This window comes from Daldinia caldariorum (genome assembly GCF_022478825.1).
Source record: "Daldinia caldariorum strain CBS 122874 unplaced genomic scaffold F4812scaffold_9, whole genome shotgun sequence".
NCBI classification, from domain to species: Eukaryota; Fungi; Ascomycota; class Sordariomycetes; order Xylariales; family Hypoxylaceae; genus Daldinia; species Daldinia caldariorum.
In genome coordinates, this window is record NW_025953045.1 from 355,780 (window position 1) to 366,928 (window position 11,149).

The window sequence follows — 11,149 nt, forward strand, 5'->3', positions numbered from 1 at the left end:
ACTTGTTGATTTCCCTGGCATTCTTAGCCAAGCCGTAGGCGAAGAGGGTATCATCATCATCACCATCATCGCCGCCACCAGTACCCACTGCTACCACTATCACTTCCAGCCAGCCGCCCAACCAACCAACTAACGAAGGTCTATGTCCATGGAAAACGATGACGACGACGCCGCGGAATGACTACTTTGAAAGCGGGCAACCCGACACGCGCACAGATACATACACGCAATGCGCACACTACACACAAGTGTGTAGAGAAAACATACAAAACAAAACCGTAGCGCGGTGGCGCCGGTGGAAGACATGCAAGAGAAAAGAAACAGAGTCAAATTAAATACATTAAAACTGCGTGTCTACTCCCAACTCCGAATGTGGAAAACTTTAGCCTCCGCCCCTTTCCCATTCTTTATTTTATTTTATTTTATTTCTTTTTCTTGTGTTTTCGTCTCACCTCTCCTTATGGGTTCTGCCTGTCCCTTTCATGGCAATTGTCCAAGGTTAACCCCCAGGGCTGTCCGTCGTGCCTAAAATGCCGTCGATGTCGAAATCGGTGCCCGCGGCTAAGGTCTCCCACTCGCCTTCTGCCAGATTCGGCGTATCATCGTGCCACGATGGTCGTTCCTCGGGCACGGTGTGGGAAGGGTGATGGAATGCCTGCTCGAACTGCTGATGATGATGCTGCTGCTCGTCGCTAGCATGATGTCCGCCTATACCTCCCTGGTCAAGTTGGTAGTGATGTTGGAGTCCCTCGCCTTGACCCCCGAGTCCAAGTATGCTTAGCGGGTCAAAGTGGTCGCTACCCTGTTGACCCATGAGTGACGGGTCAATGGGATGCTCGTTGATGCGTTGGTACGGATGAGGTGGAGGTGGGTACGCAGATCCAATCATATTGCCGTAGTGGTCAACAGGTGAGCTATGATAGGATCCCGCCGGTGAGTTCGCCTTGTTCATGTAGACGTTTTCGACGAAAGGAGCCATCTGGCTGCCGTATTGCGGGATATGGTGTGGGTAAGTCGGGCGCATATAGTCACTCGTTTGTTGATAGTACTGGTTCGGCCCAAGCCCGACTCCGTACTCCACTGGGCGAGGCTTGCCCGGGTTGGAGTGATGAAACGAAGATGGGTGTGTCGGATGCGGCAGGCGTGTATGATGCATGACTGGTGACGCGTATGTTGGATACGCCGCTCTCATCCCTGGAGGCCGATACTCACCATCCGCATCGTAAATCGGTCTCGACGAACTTCTCGACGGTGGGGCGGTATCCCAGTGATAACCTTCGAGGTCAGAACCTTCATCCTCCGACTCGACGGCAGGGGTGCTCCTACTACCGGTCTTCCGGTTCTTAGCTTTTGCCGGCGCAAATTTGTAGTCGGGGAAAGCGAGGCCGTGATTTGCTCGCTCAATCTTGGAGTAGGTATCGAATTGCTCTTTGAGGGGCCTTGGTTCCATTGCCCAGCTTACACCGCAGATTCGTGAAATGACCTGATGATTGTCGTGCTTTCTCCATTCTTTGGCTCGATTTTGATAAGACTTTCGATATAACATGAAAGCGTTCATCGGACGCTTCACCTTGCCATCTTTCGACTCCCTCACCTCTCTTTGCCGTACGTCCACGCCTCTGTTCACGTATTCCTCGATATTAGTGTCCTGCACTGTCGTAATATCTTTTACTAATACGCTTAAAGGTGCATCTAGCACTACTGCTGGCTCATCCGCTTGCCCCCTGGTCTTCTTCTTCTTCTTGGCGCCTGCGCTCAGTCCTTCTCCTGCCATTGGAGATTGTCTCTTAAGACCTCGAGAACTCATCATCGGAGTCCCTTCGCGTGTACGGTTAATAGATCGGCCGCTTCTAGTTCTCATACTATCTGTTTGTAAAGGAGTTGGCGGTGAGGTTGCTGGAGTGCTATAGGCATTGTGAGGGGTCTTTTATAAGAAAGCATCAGTAAAGATTGATCGCTCAAGAACATTGAACAATAAAGAACAAAACGAAATCAAGTTGATTGTTCATCTATTGAAACTGGTCAATGTTCTTTATTTCTAATAATAACGTACCAGTGATGAGCCTGTATCGGGCAACTGGGGATACGGGCTTGGTTCCATCTGGTAATTCTGTTGCTGATAGCCGCTATTATATGTAGGAGGGTGGTCGTGTATAGGCATAACCATCTGCTGCTGTGGTGGCGGCGGCTGTTGTACCGGCGGTACTGGACTTGAGTATCGTGAAGGGGGTTTCGAGCTTATCTGGTTGTGTACCTCCACAGACGGTGCTGTCGCATTATGCTGGATAAGTTGCTGGAACTGACTTTGGAGGACGTCGTCGGCAGTTGCAGAAGAAGGGTCGTTGTTAGTGTTGGATGGCACTGGCGATGATGGACTAGCTTTCTCCATATCAAAGTTATTTCCCGACCAATCTACTATCTTGCAAGGAGGGTAATGTATTTAGATTCGGCCTTGGACGTAGGTAGGGATGATTCGCAATAATTATTGGGGATGCACATAAAGCTGCAGATATTGGGTGTTAAAGGGAAATCGTCGTCAGGGAGCCGACAATTACCACCTGGTAATCAGGAAAGAAGCGACGCACTCCCACGTGTGAATATGACTGTAGGACGGCTCCTTAGCAACTAGTTGCCAATCGTGTTTCTTAGAGAATAACCGGCAACGAGGAAGACTCCTGTAGGAATTAGATAAAAAGGCTAGTAAGTAATGGGATCTTATGCATACCTACTAATGCCCTTAACTCCGTCAGCTCAGATATGGGACTAAAGGTTATGGAAATGATTCTTTTCTGATAATCAATTGGAAAGGGGGAGGTCCGATAAGATGAGCCTACGCACAAAAAAGGGACGGTATGCAGTCTCTCTGTGCTTATTCAATAGTTCCTACCGGCTCTGGTGTAATGTAAATTATCACTAATTCGTCTATTCGGATTTGTCTCTAATGTTTGGTCCGTAGCTACTTGGAAGCTGGCTGGAACTCCTTGACCCAGAGTGCGATAGGCGTGGTAAAGTCGGGATTGAGATGAAATAGCGTGAGGAAGGTCGAGAAAGACACATGCAGTAAGGAGGCAAAAGAAAGAAGGTCTCAAAGTAGTAATCAGTATCGTATTGGTCCAGGTATCTTGGAAGAATGTCGAAGATATATCGGGAAACTGGTTGGATGTACCACTTTTGAGGCTGTTCCAACTACAGAGGTGGGGGAGCTTTCATCTGGACTTTCTCAGCCTGTAAATAAGTAAGTCTTTAGTTCCAGTAGCCTGCGATGACTTCCTGCTTCACCACGCATGGACTACCAAGTTGTATCTTTCTGCAACTACAGAAGCAGTGTATTGTGTTAAGAAGACATGGACTACACGGCTTGGTACTAGCGTAGACTGTTGCAGCAGGCATAGATCTATCAGAAACCGGGTTTGTCTCTAATCATGACACTGTAAAGGAAGGGGGCATGCAGCCGCATTCAGTCATGTGAGCAGGAAAGGAGAAAGACGAAGTGTAGAAACTTAGAAGCACATACTTATCGCATAATATCTGCCTGATAATATGTTGAGCTGTCTGTGGTATCCTTGCTCTAGCAGCGCAGGGACGACACTCCGTCTTTACTCTCGTTACCGGTCGTGTGTGCGTACTTCTTCACTCTGTTTCGTTAATAGACCTGGAAGACTGATGGGTAAAGGTGAACCAGAGTCTTGGGATAGAGAGATATGTGTAAGGCTTCTCACCCGGAGGGGTGGAAATATGGGATAGATTGATGAATTCACACACCTTTCTTAGTGGGTACGGGAGAGTAGGTAGGCAGAACGAGTTACTGGTTGATGCAGCGTCCCCGGCAGTCGCCTACACAAGTTTCCTTTCTTTCTTTGTTCCCGTCCCTTCGCTAAAGGAACTTTAGATACCCACGTGCCAAACAAGTAGCACGGACTGGTAGCCGGGACTAGTGCTTCTGTAAGGCTGGCTATCGATGTGACCGTCCTCTAAGACTGGATCCAGGTTCCTTGAGCCAGATATATCGACAGGGTGCCTGGAGATTGATTTGAAAATCGAGTGTGTAAAGGAACTAATTATTGTCGGTAGGCTGTATGACCGCCTTCTCCTATCCCTATCGACCCAGCCAAGTTGTATAGCACGACTGGATGTTTCATGAATAGATGGGTAAGTAAAAGGACTAGATGGAAAACTACTGCTAGGGATGACCTTTGTTGACCCAACACGAACGACGAAAAGCAGCGATGGCTAACAAGAAACAACAAAAAGAAACGCCTTTCTAAATTTCTCTTTCAAAACAGTATTCCTGGGGCTATAGTTATTTGTATGGCGGCTTTCTTCGGAAAGTAGAATGCGGCCGCAAGGTAGTGCATTACCGCTTTCGGAACGCAACAGGGAAAAATGCGAGGCATTGTACAACGTGCGCTGAACAGGAAAATTATTCTAGGTCACTTATGGAGCTATCTCTAGCCGTATTCGGGGGCAAAAGAGAGAGAATCTAGGAACTGTGCATCTGCTGGGTACCGGACATTCCGGGCTGATAGAGAGCGGGAGGGAAAATAGCTGGTCTTGTTAGCTCTATGCTTCATATGGTAGGTCGAATGTCGCCTATACCCATTTCTTTCCCTCCCTTTCTTGATTTCACAAATTCTGCATCTGTTAACGCCGATAGCGATGGACTGCCGCTCAACTATTTCTCACTAAGGTAAGACATTTGAAAAAACCAAAACCAAAAAAAAAAAAAAAACCGTACTGTACTTACATGATACCTGTAGCCGCAGATCCTGGGGTAGAAGACTACATGCAAGATTGCATGAGATATCCTGCATAAGGGATCGGGGAGTTGAATAAACTTGATCCCCGAGCAACCTAGCCTTTTGCCACATCTTCGGTACGACTGAGCGGAATATCACCCATCAGTTGCTTTTGGCGGTACCTTGCTACCTTGCCAAGGTTTTCCAGATGTTCGCAGTTACTAGGTACTATCATGGCTACTCCTTGCCGATGTGAGGGACTGGAATGTTGGTTCCTGTATAAGCCCCGAAAACGTGCTTCTCACAGCTAAAATCTCCAGTGGCGCACATACTCCAACATTCCTTTGACATTTCTCTGGATAAATTAGCCAAATGCAGATAAACTAGTACTGGATTCTTTCTTCCCCTCCTCGCCGTACCCCCTTTCTCGCGGCGAATAAGCGTCTAGCCAAGACGGTCATGACGCGTTGCTGTTCACCATTGAACAGGTGCAAGTAACTGCATTATAGAGAGTCCAGTAGCGAAGAGAATGTCTCCAAAGTACCTAACATGTAGTGTATGTAATATGTATGTAATGTATGTAGTGTCTTCATAGCTCTATAGGTCAACCCCTTTATTCTGGGGGTGGACCCAAGCGCGAGGGACCTACTGGCTGAGCAGTAGTGCCGTTTATCCTGCAATATAGATGTTAGATGTAGTACTCATCGGCCGCTAGTGTGGCCCTTCCTAACGACGAGTGATGAGTGATGAACACATATGGCTGACTGGCGGATCGTGCCTGGGCATTTGTTTGCAGCCGCATCCCTGTACCGTGCGACGGGTGTTTGCACTAGCTTTGCAGACTGTTTGAACCTCGACCCTGGTAGTGCTGAAAAGGGGAAAACCCAACAACTAAAAACTGACGTACATTCATCATGCCTTATAGATAGGAAGGTAAGTTGTTTTGAGTAAAGTTGATAATTCCGATGGTATTAAAGGAAAGCAAATAGGAAGATGTCAAGAGATAGTACTATCGTCTTCATTAGAAGACCAGTCTGCGAATAATGAATGAACATCATAGAAGATGGATGTAGATATGCAGCATCGCGCATGCACCGATGCATATATACTAATTATTCGCTTGAAAGACCGGCTTGTGTTCTCTTCTTTTCTTTCGTCTTTTTGGACTCGGAGTCCGTCTTTGAGGCCATCACGCAGTTAGCTCTTCCTGGATCTCTCTTTTTCCTCCCTTGCTATGCACTGTCTTGCCAATAGCTTGGAACTTGTAGAGCTATAACAATGAAACTGTTAGAAAGAACCTAGTCGAGCTGCCCCCTCTTACATTCATACCTTCGAAATCATTACCTTCAGCTTGATACCAAATATATTCATGTCAAGCACGTGTGACTCTTTCGTGTTGCGTCGTCCGTTCGCCTGCCTGCTTTACTGATATCATGTAAAAGCATACCAGTAAGCACGCACTACCCATCTCGCTTCAGTATTGCTAATTGCGTTTCTGCATACCGGTACACCATTCTGCTCCTATCCTGTCTTAGCGCTTTGGCCAACAGTTCGTGCGAATATTCGGGACCTGTGTGACAGCTCAACTTCGAACGGCATGGCACATTGCCCAATAATAGTTACTAGAAAGTCTGGGTTTGATTAGGTTGGGGTTTCCCCTTAGCCCGCGACAGATGCAAGACTAGCTGGCTCATCCTGGAGCCCGGAAAAGATGTCCTGTCTCGTAAGACGCCTAGGCGCGCCCGGGCTGCGAACTGCTGTGCATCTATCTGCAGCCTGCCGAAGAGAAAAACGTGGAGTCGGTGTGGTTGCCCACCATTGGGAGAGCTTTGGGTTAGACACTAAGATGAGAGAAAATATAGTGGAGATGATAAGTGAGAAGTTAGATGGAAGACGAAATGGATGCAGATTGATGTACCCCGACTGTAAGTGATATGTCTATTTTACGTACCTAGGTAGATATGTGTTGTAGCAGGATGCCAATACTGCTAATATTAGGTCAAATAAATTGAGATGAAAACTGATGAATTTGCGGTTTGATACATTTACATATTGCCATATTGAGGTGAAGATTTGGAGAGAACCCACCAATAAGAAAATAGGGCAAGAATTTTTTGATGTGCGATCAAGCGGTAAGGCGTTGCGACCCATGTAGGAGGTGGAGGTACCTATCTGAAGACGTGCCTGATTATGGGAAAGTACGTTACTCCATATAAGCAGGTACCGGACATCCATCCTAAGGGTTTTATGCACAATGTACGATATACGATCTGACGATGCGCAAATGCACGATGCAAGATGCACGATGCACGATTGCTCTTAAAATTAGGCCCCTCTCACATATACAACACACAACGTGTACCTAATGTCAGGTACTTACATGTATGTACCTAATATAGTAGGCATTAGGTATACGCAAGGTAAGGCCATCTAGGCAGGTGAACATCTTTGAATCATTGGATGATGTGGTCTCCTAAATATTGCGCCTCATTTTTTTTTTAAAAAAAAACCCTGTCAGTGTCTGTTGTGCATCGTCAATGCATGCAAAAACTAGTATTGTAACGTTTCCCTTATAGTTTACATTTCAGGTTTGCCTGTCTTATACGCCATAAAAATGCATCCATCATCTAAAACCACCGGAAACTTCTATTCCTACATGCTCCCAACAGGTTTGTGGACGCATTCCGTTCCCCGTCCCGTAGGTAAGAGAGGTTGACATTATAGGAGCATCTGAGCTCATTTGCCTTTGCACCGACATGCCAAAGAAAATAGCCCAATATCAATGCTAGGATTGGATAGATGCATGAGACCCTCATCCTATCTCAACCAGGAGGTAATCAAGCCTGTGCTGCCGAAGAAAGTGCACCGAAGATATGACTACTCCCCAGACTACATAATAAGTTGTTAATAGTCTATTCTCGATAACCTGTCAAGGTCTGGTCGGCTGGGCAACTAAGCCATCGTCTTGAGACATTTCTGGTTATTCGTCCCTAATAATGCCACTTGGCGTTTGTGATGCCGGCCGCATGGGATCCGAAGATTTGACGGGCGGTGTTAGTATTTGTTGTGAAGGCGAAGGAGACAGGGCTGTCACCGGAGGGAGAATCGAATGTGCTGGGGTCGACGTTAGCCCATTGCCCGATTGTTGATGTGGAGGCGGCGACCGTTTTAGGGGCGAGATCCCATTCTGGGTTGGTGGTAGGCTAGGCGTTACGTCAAGCCGTGCTCCCGCGTGGTCAAACTTCTTAAGCTGTGGAGTAGAGAGTACTGCTTGCTGGGTGTTGATATCACTGCTTGAAGGGTGTGTTAAGGCAGAAAACGATGCGGATGGAGGAGAAAGAACTGGATAGCTGCTGCCTGCGGCATCAAAAGGCTGCTTTGAAGGCGAGTCAGATTTGGAGGCTAATGGATGTGCGGACGCATCCACATGAGGTGAGAGGTTGCTCGACTGTGCGGAGGGAGATATGCCATTAGCTTTGGATGATACGCGAAATACACCTTTCTGCGGCACTCTAATATCCCCAGAACGACTCCCGGAGATTGGCGATGACGCATTAAACATGGTTGAATAGGCTCTTGCCTTATTGGGCGATTGCTCCGGTGGTGATAAATTTGGGTGTGGCGAAGAGAACGGATGAAGCCCGTCGCCGTTGGTGAACGGTGAAGATGGAGGTGGGACGTTGGGCTGGCCTGCCTGCTTTATGGGAATCACTGGCTGGGTGGCGGCGAGCTGTGCGTTGTTAAGCCTTGCTGGTATTTCAACTGCAATGCCAGGGCGTTGGGTGAGTCGAGCACGGTCTGGGGTAGGCGACCCCTCCGACCTTGCAGTAGGAGCTGGAGATGAAGCATCGGGTTGATTAGCCTTCAGTTTGATAACTGTGGCGGATTTAGGCGTTGAACTCTTTTGGCGACAGCTCTTGCATATGAAATGAAAATCGTCACGATCGGCCTCTTCCTCACTAATGCCAACACACTTGCTGTGCTGCCAGACGTTGCATCTTTCACAGGCAATACTGTGTGTGCCATCATCAACCTGGCCGTAAACACCACATATGCAGTCGAAAATCCAGTCATCCTCTTCCTCTTCAAGCTCCTGCAGGGCTTGCCTATTCTTCTCGATTTCCGCTTTCAGCCGCCTCTCAGACAACCGACCAGTCCCAGTGCTTAGGTTTCTGCTATCCTCAGACAACTGGGCTAGTTCCTCTTCGTGTTGTCGCCGCCGGGCCTCCCGTTCTCGAAATCGTTGCTCTCTTGACATCATACGGTTATCGCGTTCCTTCTCTATTTTCATACGCTTCTGCTGCTCCTTTCGAGCAGCCACCTCTTCTGCTCGCCGTTTCTGTTCCTCTTCTCTAGCCTGCTGCTCTAATCGTTGTTGCTCAGCTTTATTAGCAAGTCGGCTCGAACGTTTGGCATGAGCCATCTTTTGGAGATTGAGAAGCTCTTTCTCCCTCTGTAGAGCTTTCCGTTTCCGGGATTCCTCTTGCTTCTCTAAGATAGGCAGAAGATGTTTCTCAATAGTGTTCCTTAAAACCTTTTCATTATCATCGCGGGTCTTCCGAATGGTACTGAGGAATTCTTGCACTTCTGCAAGACTCGCTGCAATGCATTCCCACTTCGCACCCCCAAGGCCGTCATCCTCCGGCTCAGCAGGCTGATCCGCGTCGGAAGCAGAGCCATCATCGCCATCACCGCCATCGTGAGCTGCGGACCTTGATGTGCGGCGTCGCTTGGCAGCTCTTGCTGCTGCTTTGGCTTTTTTGGTATTCTTTTTGGGTTTCCAGGGCGTAGGGGTTGGTGGAGCTTCTGTCATACGGTATATTCGGTTATCGTCTAGTATATAATAGATGCGGTCGTCACTATCCCAGCCCGAGGGCTCAATTCTCTGATGTCCTGTTAGCGCTTCTCTTTGAATCTCGAGAATGGTATTCGTACCCATTCGGTTTGATCACTCGGCTTCTGTTCATCCATCTTCTCCCGGATTCTTTCGGGATGCAACATTACCCATTGGGTAAGCTGCTGCAATACTTTAATCTGGAGTGAAAATATTTAGCATATTATTGTATCGTTATCGGCCACGCAGCTGACGAACCTTTGTCAAAGCATCGAAGTCGTCAAATTTGGCGGGTGTGTCCGCCGTACCGAAAGGATTTCGATCGGGGGCTTTGGCAATATACTGTCGTCGTGTATATTCGTCAAAGAGGTCCGGCCTTGGAAACATGTTAATAATTAATAATATAACTTTTGAGAAGCGCGCATTGCGATAAGACATACGTCAAGCCACGATGCGATGATACAAACTTGAGTAGGGCAAGCCCAATGTCGACTAGAACAGTTGAACGAGGTTTTAAAAGCTCGGCTTCCAAATCCTATGAGAACGGAATGTTAGCGCTACAGATCGGTACTCAAGATTCCGCTTGACGAGAACCATAAGTTAAAATTAATGGCAAGGGGTACATACATCTATCTCGAGATTATCGTCTATCTTCACGACCTTGCCGAATAGGTAAATCCATTGGAACAAGTTGGCAAATTGCCAAGTATTTCTAATGCGATGAAGTAAAGATGGCTCCTGGTGAGGCTTCTGGGGAGGCTCTTGGGCGTTGGCTTCCGGTTCGGTGTCGCGCAAGGCGCGCTTCCTTGATGAAACCATGACGACAAATATACCGTTCTATGCACGACCGAAACTCATGCAGCTGAAAAATACAAAGGGGGTCTACCGGATGTTTAAGCGAGTTCGGAATATATTCAAATGGGAGCAGGACGGTGTGGTCGACGTAGTCGGTTAGGGTAGTAGTCGAGGGACGAGTGAAAGAAAGGGCAGAGATAGAATTAGGGTTAAGGGAAGTTAAACATGGGCACAGACAAAACGAGATATTTCATGGCGATGGGCAAAGTAAAGTTTGATTAATTTTTCAACACCTAAAATAAGTTGGGTAATATACCGTTAGGTACGTTTATTATTGTTGTCGTTGTCGAGGTTTTGGCAAAGCGGAAAACTATATTCGGTAATCCATAAGGTGACGTGAGGTGAGGTCGAGTTGTAGCTGCGGTAGGCACGTAATTTTGGGGGAATGAATTTCTAGGCGCGGTTTTGGGAGTTTGCACCTCCATTTCTCTGGACATTTCACGCGACGCAACTGCGCAGTACATGCAGCGGAATGCCGTGTGGATTCCACTTTACCTGCTTACGCGCCGCAGCCCACCTGAAAAGAGGGGACCGTGGGGCCAAGCCACAAGATTCTTTGAACTTTGAAGGATGGAGTTACCTAGATGCGTACTGTACATAGAGATGCTAAATAGGCACGTGATGAAACTTCAAACATTTCAAAAGGTAATGATAGCAGCTCCTATCTGTGATCAAATGAAAGTTAAGTGAAATAAACAGGTAGTATAACTGTTCGAGCTTTAGT

General features: G+C 47.5%; 2 protein-coding genes across 2 annotated transcripts; both read right to left on the minus strand.

The window, feature by feature from the left end:
- Positions 1 to 499: 499 nt before the first annotated feature.
- On the minus strand, positions 500 to 2,389 carry F4812DRAFT_459528 (uncharacterized protein; the record flags this gene model as incomplete). Its single annotated transcript, XM_047937561.1, has 2 exons — positions 500 to 1,924; positions 2,054 to 2,389. The coding sequence occupies 2 exons, from the start codon at positions 2,387 to 2,389 to the stop codon at positions 500 to 502; spliced, it is 1,761 nt and encodes a 586-aa protein (XP_047789736.1).
- A 4,782-nt stretch (positions 2,390 to 7,171) lies between these two features.
- F4812DRAFT_429429 (uncharacterized protein) lies at positions 7,172 to 10,893 on the minus strand. Its single transcript, XM_047934277.1, has 5 exons — positions 10,198 to 10,893; positions 10,011 to 10,105; positions 9,829 to 9,946; positions 9,672 to 9,770; positions 7,172 to 9,621 (listed from the first exon to the last, which is right to left on the minus strand). The coding sequence occupies exons 1-5, from the start codon at positions 10,387 to 10,389 to the stop codon at positions 7,717 to 7,719; spliced, it is 2,409 nt and encodes an 802-aa protein (XP_047789737.1). The 5' UTR covers positions 10,390 to 10,893; the 3' UTR covers positions 7,172 to 7,716.
- Between the last annotated feature and the right edge of the window lie 256 nt (positions 10,894 to 11,149).